This window comes from Orcinus orca, chromosome 9 (genome assembly GCF_937001465.1).
Source record: "Orcinus orca chromosome 9, mOrcOrc1.1, whole genome shotgun sequence".
NCBI lineage: Eukaryota > Metazoa > Chordata > Mammalia > Artiodactyla > Delphinidae > Orcinus > Orcinus orca.
In genome coordinates this window covers 67,215,378-67,233,878 of record NC_064567.1, presented here as the reverse complement: position 1 = coordinate 67,233,878, position 18,501 = coordinate 67,215,378, and the positions used below count along the sequence as shown (strand labels likewise).

The window sequence follows — 18,501 nt, the reverse complement described above, 5'->3', positions numbered from 1 at the left end:
AGAGTTCTAAAGAATAATATGAAAAAATAATGACATGTATGTTTCATTTTGAAATGCATTTTGGAATTATCTGAATCTGATATTTAAGAATTTTGCAGTACTTCAAACACAAAACTAAAGCCATGGTCTAAATATTGACTCCCATCTTTCCTTTATTCATTGTTTCCTTTGCTCAGATTTTGGAAGAGACAGTCTGTAAGATTAAGGAGACTGTCTTCTTCCCACCCTCTTCTCTTCTAAGCCTCTCCGCTCCCCCTCTCCTTTTGGTTCATTGCTTTCTGGCTTTGATCTCTTCTCCCCACCCCCTCCCTTTCCTTCCTTCTGTCTCTTCTAATAGCCCTCACATAGATGCTTTCATTAAAAGATAAATCTGTGGGGTCCCTCCTTATTAGCAACAAAAATATTTTCAGATGAAGAAAGTGCAGTCAGTCCTTTCTTGCTGAGCCCTAAGCAGGCAGTGGAAATATTTGGGTTCTACAGTTAATAAAACAATTACCATTTATTGAGAACTTATTAGCTAGACATCCTTTTAATTCTAATGGTAGGTATAATTATGATACTCCCTCTACATTTGAAGAGAGTAAGAAACTTAGAGAGATTAAGAAATTTACCTAAAGTCACAGAACCTGCAAGTGTCAGAAGCAATACCTGCCTTACCCTGAATCCCATGTTTTAAACTTATCTTTTATGTTTGTGCTGCCGCCCCCTCCCCCAAAAGAAATTGGTGAGGTATGAAATAAATTTAGGGGATCTATACCTTCAAAAAAGGAATGGGAAGAAAAATAATGAAGTAAAGTAGAGGAGAATAGAAATGAAAAAAGAGAATAATCAGAGAGTGGCACACACTGCGTAAGTGGTCTTTGTGAAATTATTTTACAAGTGTGTAAATATACAAATATTTATTGTGGATCACAGCCAGAAAGAAATTGAAGAACACTTCTGTAACCATATTGCCTTCTGAAAATTTTACGAGACCTAACCAAGTAGGATAACGTTTCTAATGGCTTTATGTCACTAGATAATCAAGTAGGCAAGACAATAACATTATTCTTGCTGATTGCTTTTATATGTAGAAATCTGTGTTTGAAATGATTTTAATATCGCTTTTAAACATATTTTTAACATTTTTATTGAAAACATTTGGCACCACCTAAGTCTCCAAAGTCCGTTGTACTTTGCCTGACGGTTCAAGGTGCTTTCTTTCTGGACAGAGACGTGAATGTTGAGGGAGCTGTTAAGGAGGGAGCTTCACACGCCCTTCTCTTCAGTATCTCCTGAACGAAACTCTGCAAATATGCATAAACAATCACAGTAACAAGAGTAAGAATAGAACATTTTTGTGAGCAGTTATAAGAGTAGTGAAATCATCTCAGTTAAAAATGTTTTTTATCTTTCAATTTATGTTGGTGCAAACTTCAAAATTTGGCTCCAGTGAGAAGTGGTTAGGCAAAGGATGCTGGATAAGATTGCAATATGTGTATTTTCTAAAACAATTTTTTATTGAAGTATAGTTGATTTACAATGCTGTTTTAGTTTCTGGTGTACAGCAAGGTGATTCAATTATATATATATATATATATTCAGTTATATATATATTCATTATATATAATATATATATATATTCAATATATATATTCTTTTTCATATGCTTTTCCCTTATGGTTTATTACAGGATGTTGTTTTTAAGTCCTAAAATGGCATTTTTATTTTTTAATTTTTTTCCATTTTATTATTTTTTTAACATCTTTAGTATAATTGCTTTACAATGTTGTGTTAGTTTCTGCTGTATAACAAAGTGAATCAGCTATACATACACATATATCCCCATATCTCCTCCCTCTTTCTTCTCCCTCCCACTCTCCCTATCCCACCCCTCTAGGTGGTCACAAAGCACCGAGCTGATCTCCTTGTGCCATGCAGCTGCTTCCCACTAGCTATCTATTTTACATTTGGTAGTGTATATACGTCAGTATATATACTACTCTCTCACTTCGTCCCAGCTTACCCTTCCCCCTCCCCGTGTCCTCAAGTCCATTCTCTAGGTCTGCGTCTTTATTCCTGTCCTGCCCCTAGGTTCATCAGAACCATGTTTTTTTTTAGATTCCATACATATGTGTTAGCATACGGTATTTGTTTTTCTCTTTCTGACTTACTTTACTCTGTATGACAGACTCTAGGTCCATCCACCTCACTACAAATAACTCAATTTCGTGTCTTTTTATGGCTGAGTAATATTCCATTGTATATATGTGCCACGTCTTCTGTATCCATTCATCTGTTGATGGACACTTAGGTTGCTTCCATGTCCTAACTACTGTAAATAGTGCTGCAATGAACATTGTGGTACATGTCTCTTCTTGAATTATGGTTTTCTCAGGGTATATGCCCAGTAGTGGGATTGCTGGGTCATATGGTAGTTCTATTTTTAGTTTTTTAAGGAACCTCCATACTGTTCTCCATAGTGGCTGTATCAATTTACATTCCCACCAGCAGTGCAAGAGTGTTCCCTTTTCTCCATACCCTCTCCAGCATTTATTGTTTGTAGATTTTTTGATGGTGGCCATTCTGACTGGTGTGAGGTGATAACCTCATTGTAGTTTCGATTTGCATTTCTCTAATGATTAGAGATGTTGAGCATCCTTCCATGTGTTTGTTGGCAGTCTATTACAGGATATTGAATATAGTTCCCTGTGCTATACAATAGGATCTTGCTTTTTATCTGTTCTCTATATAATAGTTTGCATCTACTAGTCCCAAACTCCCAATCCAACCCTCCCCCGCACATATTTATTAGATATGTCAAGGACCAGTTGAAAAGAAAAATAATTTATGTTTCTTCTAATTGATACACTTGTCATACACTGAAATAACCTTTGATTAAAGATGTTAATAAATGCAATAGTAGTATAAAAATCACTTCTGATCCATTTCTTTTTAAAATTTGTATTGTGTTCAGATGTGTGGGTGTACACACTTAAGGATGTGTGAAATCATAAAAGGTTAAAGAAATTATGAAGCTTCAATGTAAAAATAAAATTCATGGAAACCAAATATGTATTTAGTTTCTATACCTAGAGATGCCCTGGATACATTTTATTATCATGTGTGAGGAAGGAACAGCTTCCCCTCTTAGACTGAGGCAGTGCACCATTTTAGGAAGACAGTTGTTCTTTTCCCAAACCTGCTTTTCTGTCTCTCACTTTTTTTAATGCCAGGGATATCCAGTTATATAAGGAAAAGAAGCTATTTTAAATAGTTTTATTTGGCCAGTTTACGTTTATCATGGCACTGGAGTTATTGTATTCAGCTACTCCATACTGATATCCAAGCCTGTCAGAACCGGTAATACTTTGTGGTTTCTAAATATTTGGAGTGTTCATCAACATTTAAACTAATTTTATTTCCAAATCGCTTAAAAAATGAGACATGGCTAAAAAGAAACTTTTTAAAATAAGTTCTTGTTGAACCCTGCTGTTCTTTTAATAAATGAAGCCTGCAAAGGGAAGCAATAGATTTGGATTCTGCTACTAACTTAATTTTCTTGGCTAGTCATCTAAACTTTCTGATTCTCAGTTTTCCAATCTGGAAAATGGGATTTCTTGTTTTATTGGGAGGATTAAATGAGACCATTAACATGAAAGCAATTTTTAAAAAATATGAACATCCTTATATAGGTAGAAGGTATAATTCTGTTCATTTTTCTTGAAATAACTGATGACCCTTTTAATGTGAGTACTGTACTCTTATTATAGTTAAACTAAGTCAAACCTCTAATAATCTCTCCATCAAAGATTTTTTTCTTTGTCCTATGACAATTTGAATTAAATTGTCAATTTAAAATGATTACATGTTAGGAAATATGAAGACAAGAGATATCTCAATACTTAAGAATAATAGGACTTTTAAAAATTCTTGATATTAGGTTAAACTTAATAAGTGCCCTGAAGGCAAATGCATCTTTTAAACTAATTATCTGTACTGTGTATTCTATTTAATATTAAAATGATACTGATTAAATAAAATCAATCACATTCCTCTGTAGTCACACCTCACATTTGATTAAATAAAAAATACACACTTCCTGTATTAATTCTGATTAAAAATACATTACATTTAGAATTACACACGTGATAATTTTCAAAAAACTGAAACATTTACTCTGTTCATCCTAGATATTTAAAAATTATACGTGGTAGAATAAAAAAGAAGTATGTAATTTCTGAATTTGTTTTCTTTCAACTTGCTTCTTTTTCTTTTGCCCAGATGCCGTGGTTTTCTTATTGTAACTCAGGGTTAGGCTACTGATGAGCATGTTAATTTAATGTATACTCTTTGCCTACATATCTTGATTGAAAGTGAGCTCATATATATGTTCTTTTCATCCCCCTTATTCTTGGAATGAATTTCTAGTGTTGCTCTCAGACGGCTGAGGATTACTGGAGAAATTCTCAGAGCTGGTGGCTTTCTCTCTTACATATTTATTACTTCTAGTTCCAGCTGAGCCCTTAATTTCGCTTGATCCTGTTACTCATCAGCTGCTTTCCCAATCTCAGAGAAGTAGTGACAAAATCTCTACTATTTTCTTACTTTCTTCATCTTGCTACCTCTCTGCCAATTTCACTCGCTCTCTCTGTAGATAACTCACATCACCACTACTCTGAGAAAAACGAAGGCTGCAAACATGAATATCTGTAAATTACAGATTCTCTATGAAAGTGGTAGCAACATGGCAGCCAGGCTTCAATTTCATCCCATCGTGTTTCTGTGGGGGATGTCTTAAAGTGGGATTTTTATTATCCAACTTGGCACAGTCTTTGCCTTTTCGTGGCATTGGACCCATTTGTATTACCTTCTTGGCCCCTGTACATTTTTGCACTTGAAACCCCTGTGAATAAAAACTCAGAACTCTTTTTCCATCATTAGACACTCCCTCAAAATGAACAGATTTGGAAAAGGCTAATACCTGACTATATGAACTTCTGCCTCATCTGAAACATTATTTTTTTAAGGAACCCCTTTTATCGTTTATTTTCAAATGGTCCCTCTCTGTCTCTCTCTGCTTGTTTTTCCCAGCAACCTAGATGCTTACCTATATTTCTTTGTAAGATGTTACGGAAAAACCCAAACAAAGTTTTTGGCCAACCCAATACACACATACACACACACACACACACACACGCACACACACACATATATTTTATTTCGTTGTAGAAACATTTTTGCACTCTTTTAGGAATAAAAGGATGTATAAAAAATTTAGAAAGGGAGATCAGTTTTTCTCCCAAATTTCATTACAAAAATTCTCAAACAAAATACAGTGAATACAGTATATCCTCAACCTATATGAACTAATTATTATTTTTCAATCATTCTTTATATATATGTATGTATATATATGACTATGTATGCATATATATACATTTTTACAATATACACATAATATATAATAAGTTGGACCTTTTGAAACTAAATTGCAGGTAGTATGACACAACATCAGCAGGCACATTCTAAGATAAGACCAATTTTCTATACATTTACAATAGTGTTATCACACCTGAAAATATTAACTATTCCATAATATCAGTAGTTATTCTGTCTATATCATATGCCCATAATTAGCTCAAAAATATCCTTTATTGATTGATTTATTATTATTTTTTTTTGGTGGTAGTGGTGGGGTGGATAGGAGCTATGCTATTTGAAGTCCTTGCACTGCAATTGGTTGTTAGTCTGAATCATTTGGTAACTATAGTCTTTTCACTTGGCTTTCTATTGACTTGCTCTGTACAGACATATGCACAGTGAGCATTGACGCTTCCCAAGGCAGAAGGCATCTGAGACTCATGCCCTAGAAACTGCCCGATGGGCATCTTCGTTTGATTGCTTGAGAGTCCCTGGTCAATGGGATGGGATAGGATAAGGCACTTAATCTGGATTTGAGGAGATCAAATATTTGTATATTATGATAAAGATGGAAGGGCTACATTCATGTCTTTAAATGTTTATTTAGGTCTAAGGTTCAACCAAGAAATAAAGAAAGAAGGCTGACAAAATGCTTTGAGCTGGTCCCGACTGAAGCAAACGCAAACATTTTCCCCACCACCCATTGCCCCAGGTGTTATATAGGCTGACTTGGACTCAGAAATCCAGAATATTACTGACATCAGAAGCTTTCAATGAAAGTTCTACCAAACCTGTTGTCAATCCATCTGAGAAACAACAGCAATGGCCCTCATAGGCTTCTCCTGTTAATGGGTTAGTTGACTCGAGTTCATCCTCCCAGACTTCATGATTTTTTTTTTTACTAAAAATCTGTTGCTGCAGAATTTTTTACTTGTATTATGGAAATATATTCTTTTTTTTTTTTTTTTTGCGGTACGCGGGCCTCTCGCTGCTTTGGCCTCTCCCGTTGTGGAGCACAGGCTCCGGACGCGCAGGCTCAGCGGCCATGGCTCACGGGCGCAGCGGCTCCGCAGCATGTGGGGTCTTCCCGAACCGGGGCATGAACCTGTGTCCCCTGCATCGGCAGGTGGACTCTTAACTACTGCGCCACCAGGGAAGCCCCTGGAAATATATTCCAAATAGAGTTGTATTCCTGGACGCTTCAATTTTCTCTAGGGTTGCCCTAGACTTCTTCTCCTTCTGTTCCACTTTTGGGTACATTGGATCCTTCTACTCCATATCTGTACAAGCAGCCATGAAGCCTCACATGCAGCTATTTATTCTTTTGTGTTTTGTTGCCTTCCTGGAGTTCTACTGGGTAAGGCAGTAAACTAATAACTGTGCTCTCAGATCTTTCATTCTCATTTTGGGAGTCTCACACACATAGCTTGGTCCAGGAGAGGAAACTCAAATATACTGACTGCTCTCTTCTTTCTAGAGACACACAATGTCTAAGGACTAGCTTCCCATCCAGCTTTCCTACTCCCCGCAACCAAGGAAAATCTTTATCTAGTATTGAGTGTGATTTATCACCTATTCTTCCAAATTTGTGTTTTATGTTATAAAGTCCCACAGGACACAGGCTTTTGGAATTTGGTAACCTTTTCTCTGTTTCTTGCCAGAAAAAAACTTTCCCAATGTGACTTAGAAAAGGAAGGGTGGTGGGTAATTGAAGACATGCTGTCATGAAGACTGGTTTTAGTGTATTTAACCTAATCTTTTAATAATTACTCTCAAGTAAAATTTTGCTACTTATTTAATTATCTTTTTATTTTTTACTGCTATTAATGGAATATATATTTTTTATATCCAGAGTATCACAAAATAAAATCAGCACCATAAGCTGTCAAAAGACACTGAGTATTTGTAGAAAGGGTTGAAAGTTGGACTAGAAAGTGAAATGGTGGGCTGTGTAAATGGGCAACTTAAAAAATTAGTAAGAATGGTTTATGAAGGATAATGGAACTTGGAGATGAGTTCTCATCCCAAAATATGAATGTAATACATCAGTATTATTGTAGCGAGGTCTGTGAAGCTGGCCAAAGATTAGTCTACTTTAAGTATATGAAATTGTATTTTGGATAAGTAATTCTACAGTCTAATCCCCTCTGCATTAGAATGTTCCTCATTTCATGAAAATATTTTGGTTTATTAATGGAAGTAAGCAGAAAAATTATGACAAGGAAATGTATTTGTAATGTATTCATTTATTTCACACGTGTGTAGTGATATAAGAACCTTCATTGGTACTTGTTTTCAGTATGACTTTTTTTGTTCAGCTTTAATATGAGCTTCTCTTTTTTCAGCAGACTCTGCCCACTTCAGGAGTTTCAGTCCCTGAGGTGCGTAAGCAAAGGTTTTCACACTTGCAATTATAGGTCATTTATACATCTCGTATTGTTATAAAGAACATTTTGCGCTGTATCAGTGACATACTAAAATTAATTTGTAGGCTTTATTTTTTCTCATATTTTGATATTTGAAATTGGGATCTTTGTATTTTCATGTGCGATAGACTTGCAGCCTTTATAATCAACATTTGTGACAAGCATTAGGGAAACAAGAAGATAAATGGCACAAAGTATGCAGGAAAAAATAAAGGTTACTTTGCAGAGTTTTGACCAGTGTATAAGAATAGCATTATTCCTATCTGTCACATTTAAACCTTGCAGAAAACCCAAACAGTTCACTCCTCTAAGCCATTAAAATGTAGCTTTTTTCAATGATAGAAAATTGAGAAGCTCTTGCTCACTTTGAAGTCCTCATCACTTTTTAAAGAGTAGGTCTACATTAATCACTTAGCATATGACATTGCATAGAAAGTCAATGGAATAAAATATAGTCACAAAGTAAATGACTTTGATTTTGAAAATAAATGTAGGCATTGCCGCAACATTTATTTTCAGTAAAGTGTTAACTTTACCTTTTAATTAATTAAGCAAAGCCTCCACATTGTTCTGTGACAATATCGCATTCAATTGCTGTTATCTCTAAAGGATATCCTCAGGTGGTATTCTTTCACCTAAATTTATAATTTGAATCTGCTTGCTTAGAAAATATTACTCGTAGTATCTGAATACTATATGAGTATGATTTATTTAGAGGATAACATAATTGCACGAAAATGTAATAACCTCTCTTCCCCCGAAACGTTTTCTAATCAGTGTAGACTGCCTCATTAAAATTTTTTAAAATTTCATTTTGTAACCATAGATATACTTACAAATATACTAGGAGCTATGCTTGAAATATAATGTTTCTACTCTAAGAGAGATGTTAAACTGTTTTTATATTCTTTAAGTCATAATCATAATTATTATAAAGTAGATGTTAAATTACACACTCAGGTGACAAAGGTATTAGGAAAGTTTATTATTTAGTCTAATTATTTAAGTGTCAGAGAATTAACTTTATATGTTAAGATCCTTGAGTTTATTTTTGCCCCTATCATAGCTCATCAAATGATGAACTGAGAGATTTAAAGTTTTCTCTTTAGACTTGTTAATCTCAAAATATCTCCCACATTTAGTTAAATAATATGTATTATTATAGATTGAATAAATAGACCAAAACTGCTGTTTTCAAAACATGCTTTTTTTTATTTGTCAAGAAAAACTCTTTGTCTGCTGTAAAGTTTTTAAAAGTCTTCCTATACTGTTTTTTGTTTGTTTGCTTGTTTTGTTTTGTTTTGGCAAGCTGTATTGGTTTACATTAACTTAAACTTTCTACCATGTCTGAAATCATTATATAAGCTTTTTCAACTACATTGTTCCAAAAATTTCTTTAAGCACATGTATAGATATATACATGGGTGACTGTGTGAATACACACACACACACACACACACACACACACACACACACACACACACACACACACACACAAGAAGCCTTATATACCACCATCAAGAACAATTGCTTTTTGGTTAATTGAACATGTGGTTAAAGTGTATGTAGGGGAACTTATAGAAAAATGTGTATATACCTTAAACATTTTACTTAAAGTATGTAAACGTATATTCATTGGCTAAACTTTTCACATAGGATCAAGGGCTTTTCTATGTGGATACATCTATTATTTGGATATGGCATATACCCTTTCTTGCATATAGCACAGCCTTAACACCCTTGATAAGTTTCAATTATCAATTGTTTTAAAGTATAACAAAAGCATTCCTTATTTTGTGAAGAGATATTTGTTTATTAATGAAAGTAATTGCTTTCAATTACTTTCAATTGTTTTAAAGTATAAGAAAAACTCACAGGCATCTGCAAAGCAATTTGATTGTAAAAAAAACAATCTCTGTTTCTATTATTAACTCTCAAATCTTTTAGTCATTGTGTCCAGCCCAACTTAACTGCTCTTCCTACACACACACACACAGACACACACAGACACACACACACACACACACATACACACACACACACACACACAATCTTGTTTTATTGTGCCTTTCCAAAGGATGCAAGTAATTTTTCATGGAAATAACTTATTTTACATTCAAAACTCAATAGTTTGAGTGCTAATTAAATTCCACAGTACCAATAATAAAATAAATTCTACTTAGAACTTGAATAAACAGATTGGGGACTACATAGAAATCACTAGGTTAAGCATTTAACTCAACTGGCAGAAAGAGATGATGAGTATGAATATACAAGAGAGCTGCCTCTTGGCTTTTAAGCTTCAGCTTATGGTGGCCATCAATTATTGTAGTTTACAAAGGGAATGGAGAGTGAGTAAGGTTGAGGTCCATACACTCACACAGAATTTTATAGTGGCCCAACCATATGCTAGTAAACACAGCCCAAACAAATGATTTAGACATGGACCATCCCATTCCTAAATTTCATTTCTTCCAATCAGGATTTCTTGAACAGAAATCTTGTAAGTGGTTCACACTCAGTATGAAATTATCCTAGGAGAGAATATGCACATCATGTGCGATGTATGAAAACCAGGGCTGTGGATCAAGATATAAATTATACCTTCAGGCTGAGTTGGTGAGTAGTACCTGCAAGTACGTTAAGACTAGGATTGACTCTGTCTAGTTTGTTGTCTTCTATCCTCCTGCAAAAGACTCAGATTGGGCTTCCCTGGTGGTGCAGTGGTTGAGAGTCCGCCTGCAGGGGACACGGGTTCGTGCCGCGGTCTGGGAAGATCCCACATGTCGTGGAGCGGCTGGGCCTGTGAGCCATGGCTGCTGAGCCTGTGTGTCCGGAGCCTGTGCTCCGCAACGGGAGAGGCCACAACAGTGAGAGGCCCGCGTACCGCAAAAACAAAAACAAACAAAAACAAACAAACAAACAAAAAAGACTCAGATTATCACAACAATTATCCCAAGTTATGGTGACATAGTGGACAAACAAATAAAATACTGTAAAGTAAATAAAGGACTTCTTCACAACACCTATCTTTACTATAATCCAAGCAGTGTACCTGTGTTAAACTTAATGATAAAACGTACCAATTTTTTTATATTTTAAAAATTACTGCCATTTACTGAGTGCCTAATTTATGCTGGTACCTTCATTGACATTTTCTCAATTTGTCATCACATGAACCCTCCCATTTTATAGATTAATTAAATGATGGCTTAGAGATAGTAAATAACATGCCCAAGTCTTTACAGAGACAGAGCTAGAATTCGGCCTCCAAGCCCATATTTTTGTCTCTGCCTGAAGTAATTTTTGTTTTTGTTTTTGAATAAGTACTTATTTAACTGATTAAAAAGAAATGGAAATCTTTATATCATTTATTATAGTTATGTTTAAAACTTTATAAAAGTATTTCTAAAAACCAAGACTGCTACTCAGCCATGTCTCGCTGCAACTTCTAAGGATTTCTAGTAGATTTAAAGCCTTTGCCATTTTTGAAATGAATTAATGTTTCTCAGCAGGAAAATGTTCAAATCCCATAATAAGGTTATGATAATTAAAGGTGCAACTGTCATTAAGTTGGTTTCTTGGAGCTCATAACTTGTATAAGCCCAGATGAACATGGTAACACTCCTGCTTCAGGAAGATCTTTTGTATTGTGAATATCCATATGTTCCTCAGGTTAAAATTCTAGGGTTCCTGGGAAATTCTTGGGGCCTAGATCCAGTGGCTGAATGGGCTAAGTCTCCATTTGGGCAAGCGGTGCAGTAGCAGAGAAAGCAAGTTCCAGGGTTCCAGTAAAGGATGCTCTTGGCAGCCAAGCACCGCCTACCCCCACCCTTTGTGGCTTTGTACCAACAGCGGTGCTTTGCTGCTGCCTGTCTCTCATGCTGAGGTTGGACAAAAAGAAGAAAACCTTGTGCTTGAGGTAATCATCACTTGCTGCTTGTCGTTTGTGAGTGATCGATAACAGCAGGCTTAAGTATCGTGGTAAGCATCGCTTTTGTGAAAGCAGTTTTCAACAACTTACAAATACTCTACTTCTGAGAATCAGCATGATATAGAAAAAGACTTATTTTAGAGCACATATTTAAAGTGACATCTTTTTATTTCATTTATTTCATCTTTCTGTTTTCTGTGAATGGCCTTTCAGCTTTTCTTCTTTGTTCATTATGATGATTATTCTTTTGGAATTCTAATACAATATATTCCCCAGTTAAGATCTGTTGCTCTACTTGTAGTCTAAGGATCACAAAACATTGAATTCTATATTTTAAATGTCTGCATAGCAAACACAAATGGTTGATATTTGAAAATGCTGAAATATCAATAACTGTATTTTATATTTTGTTGTTATATGTTCTATATTCTTTCATGATTTTTTTGTTAGAGTACCCCTTTTCAGTGTTTGAATAATTTCTATTGATTAAAGCAATCATTTTCCAACTCTTTATTTTTTTTTTTGCGGTACGTGGGCCTCTCCCGTTGGGGAGCACAGGCTCCGGACGCGCAGGCTCAGCAGCCATGGCTCACGGGCCCAGCCGCTCCGCGGCATGTGGGATCTTCCCGGACCGGGACATGAACCCGTGTCCCCTGCATCGGCAGGCGGACTCTCAACCACTGCGCCACCAGGGAAGCCCACTCTTTATATTTGGGATAATTTATCTAGCAGAATAAAATTTGCCTTAATTATAACAAAGTAATTTATTTTGTGATTTAGAGCCCAAAAACTTTAAAAAAAAAAAAAAAAAAGAACTGACGGTGAAGTGATAAGCACTGCCCCCTATTATTAGAGAGCAATTTTATCCTGAATAAAGGTGCAGAATAAGGCTGGTGAGCTCTTCCTGAAACTTTTCAATAACTTCAACATAGGAAGTAACTTTCTTAAATATCATCATAGAACTCAGTCAGTCAGGGTGAATTAGCCCCCCGAAGAGGCCAGTGAAATTTTTGTGAACATCAGATTTTTCAAAGATGCAATTACTTCACCCTTCCTGTCCCTCATATAAAAGAGGAAAGAAGTAAAGATTTTCTTAGTGGAAATAGGAAAAAGTATCCAACTACCCTACTGTTAGCTTATGCTGCTTAAGTAGAATACAGTGAATAGTTCAGAGAGACTTCCATACAATTTGGAAATAAACCTAAAACAAATGAGTATAATAAAAAGAAAACCATGGGAAAAATTAAATGATTATGAGTCTCTCCTGTTTTTAAATTGTCAGCCTTGATTAATTCCACAAATTCTACCCACTAAGCATATTTCCCTCAAAGAAACCACTTGCTTTTCTTGATTGTGTGTGTGTGTATGTGTGTGTGTGTGTGTGTGTGTTTAAACAAATGTAAGTTTTAGTATTATCCAGATTATATAATAAAATTCACCTGCCAATGGGTAGACTGAAGATTTTTTTATTAACTTGTTATATACCTCTTATGAGTCTAGATTTCAAAAAGAAAATCTTATCAATTGAAAACACAATTTAGAGTTTTAAAATTTCTTTTTATATTTCAGTTGCTACAGTTGCTACTAGAAAGCATTAGTTTAGTTTAATCCACAATTTATTCAGAGGGATGACTCCCTGGAGAGACATGAAACCACTTAATCAACTGCTAACTGTTAGCTGGAGATTCTCACCACACAGGATTCTCCCTAGCTATATGCATAGCTAAGAATAAAATAATATTTATAGATAATTTGGTAACTCTTTACAGACATATACTTACATGTCTTAAATTTCCAGAATTACATTTATAAACAGTCTGGTCACAAATACCAAGTTCCAATGTGGCTAAAATTTTATTTTACTTCTTACAACCTAAGCATTTAGGAATTAAATACTAAATAATAATTGTTGGATTACATGGCAGAATATAAGACATATAAGATAAGTTATAACTTTCACAATATAGATTTTTATAGAACATTGTTCCCATGTTTTATTTACCTGCATGCTAGAACCCGGAAAAAAATTATTCCCATGCCCACCAACAGTGTTACATGCTTGCATTCAGCACAAGCTGCTGTGGATTTTCTAATATAAACATTGAGCTTTACTTATTTAAACATATGCCTGTTGTAACTAGTGGATTTTTTCACATATATGTATTTGGAAATATAACAAGCATTTTGCATAATGGTGACATTGATGAGCACCCTAACGGAAGAACCATACCTATTTTACATAATTCACAATAACTTTCATTTATTGAGCACATACACTAATATAGGCACAATATTAGAACTTTATACATTTTCTGTCAAGCCATACACAACTTTGAGAAATAGGTATTACTAACTCCATTTTGAATAAGAGTACGTTCTCTAAGTCTACATAGTATTTAAGTAGCAGAGATGGGATTCCACTTGGGATGTCTGATTCCAAACCTCATCCTATAATTCACTCATTTATGCATTATACCCTTAACTATCTATGGACAAAATGTTATTTGCAAGCTTAGAAAAAATGATCTATTTTTTAAAATATCAATATTTTTGCCAGAAATTATGCTTATATGAAAGTACATCATTTTCCAAAGAATTTGAATTTCAGGAATCCTATTACACCATCCATTTTCAGCCACACAAAAAATATATTCAGTATTTTTGCACCATGAAATTGCAAGGACTATAAAAGGACTACACTGATTAGCATTTATTTTGGTCTGAGACGTTTTCTGTTCCATCTGGCCCTAATATATTTAAAAAGAGCTTTACTTTTAAAATATTTCCACTTAAAATATTTTCCTAAATTACAGTAATTGAAAAGTAATCGACAAGATATATGTAAATATAGGAACAGAAATGTATATATATCTGAATAAGTGATAGGAAATACGTGGCACTCAAACTTTTAAGCACACATGGCAGACATTGCTAATTGATCAGGACAGTTTTTCACAACAAACCTAGACATGCCCCAGGAGTCCTTCTCAACACAATATTTCAGGCACTTTAAATTTTTTGATTTTTTAGTGTTAAGATTAATTTATTTCCACATTCATTTATGGGGATTTTATCAGGCACTGATCTAGAATCTGATGTGAAACAGTGCACACACACACACACACACACACACACACACAGAGGAATAGAGTAGCCTGTCTTACATTTGACCAGGAGCAAGAACAGTCCAGCAGAGTTCAGAGTGGTTGCAAGATCCCTGTTTTAAGAGCACAAATGTTGTGATCAAGAAACAAAGGTGAGGTAGTTGTAGCTGGAGTGAGTAAAAGGGGATAAGTGTGGCTGTTATATAGAAAATTGACTGTAGGGAGACAAAAGATGGACGCTGATTGGTCCATTAAGGTGATGGCTACGATAATTAAGGCAAATAACGGGTGCTTAAACCATGTGATGATGCATGTGGTGAATAATCGTCCAGTTTGGGATTTATTTTTAAGGTGGGTAGGCAAGTCTTCATTATCAAAGTGAAATTGAAAGCCTTGGTTTTAAATGAAGTTACCTAGGGAGTGAGTATAGATTGTGGAGATGAGCGGTCCAAGGGAGAGGTCAAGTGTTAAACGTTACAGATTATAAAGCTGGAGGAGAAATCAACAAAAAAAACTATGAGGGAGCAGCTAGTCAAGTAAGAGGAGAGCTAAGAGAAAGAAGTGTCCCGGAACCCAGTTGAGGCATGTTTTCTAGAGGGTAGATGTCAATTCTGTCAAACTGTGTTTAAAAATTGAGAAGGTGAAGACTGACCAACAGGTGAGGCGCAAATGAGCAGGTCATTGGTGATTTTAATAAAAGCTGATTTAGTGGATTAATGGTGATAAAAGTTTATTGGGTTGTGTTGAAAAGAGTGAAAAGAGAGGAAATAGAAACAGGAAGAATACCACTATAAAAAATTTTTCTATTATGGTGAACGTAGCAATTAGCTGGGATGGAATGTGTGTTTTAAGTTATGTGTCATTCTTGATAATCAATAGTAGCTTAAGGGTCCATCATGTATTCATTTTCAATATTGCATGTATTTATAAGCATTATTTTCAGTGCTTAGTACCAAATCCTTTCCATTACAATCCTGTATTATTATCTGCACCATTGTTTTTGAAAATGATTAGCTTTAGTGTTCTTTAATAATTTTTAACAGAGTCATAATTGGGTACGTAGGGATAATACAGTTTGGTTTTCTTTCACATCCTTTCTTTAACTGATATTTTGATCATACATCTATCATATATTTTGAGCCAGTAGAAAACATTAGCTTTCATATTATTCACTAGAAACTCCAAATTTGGAACCTGGGCCCAAGTTTGTAGCCATGAAATTCTTCTCTATGTTGCCCATTGTAGTGAAACAATTCAGTATTTTTATAAAAGATTTTTTCCTTACAGGAAAGACAAGCAACAGTGAAAAAGGAAAAGGGTGGTTTCCAGCTGTCAAACAAAGTGATTGACAAGAACAAAATGCAAAGAGCCAACTCTGTTACTGTGGATGGACAAGGCCTACAGGTATGATTTTTTTTAATCCAAATGTTTGTAGCTTTCATATTTGTTACTTCCATGCTCTTAGAAGGGCATATGTCCAGCTATCAACACGTTTATTTAATGTGCAAATTTGTTCAGTTGACAATTTCAGAAACATTTTTATTAATTTATCAAGGTGTCAGTTTTATAGTTGATTGACAGAGTGACATTCTGATTGGATTAATCATTTATGATGTTATCTCCATTTAAACTCAACTTGGTAAGAGATCTTGTGTCAATCTGAAGTTTTGGCAAATTATTACTACATATATACCTTTATTATATACATATGCATTATTTATTTCTATGTATACGTTCTCCGCACATATTATTATATCTATTTGGAAGTGATTTTGACTCACAAAATGTCTTCAGAAAATAATAAAATGAACTCTACTTGTGTGGAATTTTTTTCTAAATCAATAATAAAAATAAAGAATCTGGGCTTCCCTGGTGGCACAGTGGTTAAGAATCCACCTGCCAATGCAGGGGACATGGGTTCGAGCCCTGGTCTGGGAATATCCCACATGCCTTGGAGCAACTAAGCCCATGTGCCACAATTACTGAGCCTGCGCTCTAGAGCCCGCGAGCCACAACTACTGAGCCCGAGTGCCACAACTGCTGAGCCCGAGTGCCACAACTACTGAAGTCCACACACCTAGAGCCCATGCTCCACAACGAAGAGTAGCCCCCGCTCACCACAGCTAGAGAAAGCCCGCGCGCAGCAACGAAGACCCAACACAGCCATAAATAAATTAATCTTACAAAAAAGAAAGTTTATTTAATAAAATCTATTATAATTTATCCATATCTTCCAATATTTTAAGTTGAAATTAAAACTCCATGTATATTTCTAGTTTAAATTAACACAGGTAGCTCAAAATCATGTTTTGAGTACTTTAAAAACCTCTAAATTACCCCTAGGGTCTCTGACATCATTTCCATCTGTATTTTAAGGCATCCTACAGATTGAATCTATTGTAATTATTTGCCTCTGTTTCTCAGTCAAACATGAGCACAATCAAAGAATTTGGCTTAATCTATGGATTAAGTTCTTTTGTTTTGTTTTCCTACCTATACGTTTCTCTCTTCCAATTTTTAATTCCTTTCCTTAAGAATAGGCTTCAAGTTTCATGTTCTCCAAGAAAATTTACCAACCTCTTACCGCACAAAGATATATTATGTCACATAGTTGTGTTCAGTATACATGATTTTATATCTTTTTTTCATTTATTATTTTATCTGTGATTCTGCGGGTTATTATGTCTTTTATATTTCTTAATTTACAAGCACAGTTGAGAGCACACAGTAGTTGCCTAAATGCTTGCTTCTCCATTGTTTTGAATATCTCATTGAAAATTTAATAATTATTGCTTAAATATTGATAACCAGTTTACTGCTTTGTTTTGACATAATAAAACACATTGAGAATAGAATATTGTTCATGAATTATTAAACTCAAATGTAAAAAGAGGAAATTGGGAACAATAAATTTATTTACATTGGTTAGAGAGTATAGAAGTTAATTATCGAAAGAGAAAATCAGTGTCCACACCTTTTGAAAGGCATACTTGGGTGTTAAGCGATCTCATTGAAAGCCCCAAATATGAAATCTATTCATAATTTTGATAGCAAAAGCTTTTAGTTTGTTAAGTGATCCTGTGAAATTTTTAGTGGAAAATAATCAACATTTGTAGTTTTAATAAGTCAATTGACAATATCAATTAGTTTAAATCTTTAGTCGCTCTGGGTTCCTGCAATGAAAATAACAAAAGGGAAACCTAATTTTAAAATTCAAGTATATTTTACATATGGCTAGGCACATACTTCTCAACATGGAAGGGAAACACGCATCATTTGTTAAACAGTATATTCTAGGCACTGTGATGATATTTTATGTGTATTAAGTGACACCTCTCAATGAACATATGAGGTAATTATGAATTCTTAACTCTCTAACATATGATAAATATTATTATTAGCACTTTAAAAATGAGCATATTGATGTTCTGAAGTCAAATTATTCCTAGGGCCTCACAGTTAGTGAGGTGTGAATGAGGACCATGTGACTCAGAGTTTGTTTTACTCCTAAAATCCCTGTCTCCTTGGTTAACAAATTTTAACAGGTCCAGAAATGCTATATTTCTGACCACCTTGCTCTTCCATGTACTATTACATTCTTGCAAAGTTTGAAATAAAAAGCATGAATGCACTA

At 34.7% G+C, this 18,501-nt stretch overlaps 1 protein-coding gene across 8 annotated transcripts in view; it reads left to right on the top strand.

The window, feature by feature from the left end:
- Positions 1 to 18,501, top strand: part of DGKB (diacylglycerol kinase beta) — a 703,399-nt gene that overhangs the window by 239,543 nt on the left and 445,355 nt on the right. For 4 of the 8 annotated variants that reach the window (XR_007479225.1, XM_049714819.1, XM_049714820.1 and 1 more), the window contains 2 exons: positions 7,749 to 7,784; positions 16,155 to 16,271. Coding sequence is in view for 7 of the 8 variants with exons in the window: in XM_049714819.1 (XP_049570776.1) it covers positions 7,749 to 7,784; positions 16,155 to 16,271 (153 nt within the window). In the remaining variant the exon portion in view is untranslated. The remainder of the gene's footprint in view (positions 1 to 7,748; positions 7,785 to 16,154; positions 16,272 to 18,501) is intronic. The other 4 variants (XM_033400058.2, XM_033400051.2, XM_004263483.3 and 1 more) reach the window with 2 other exon arrangements.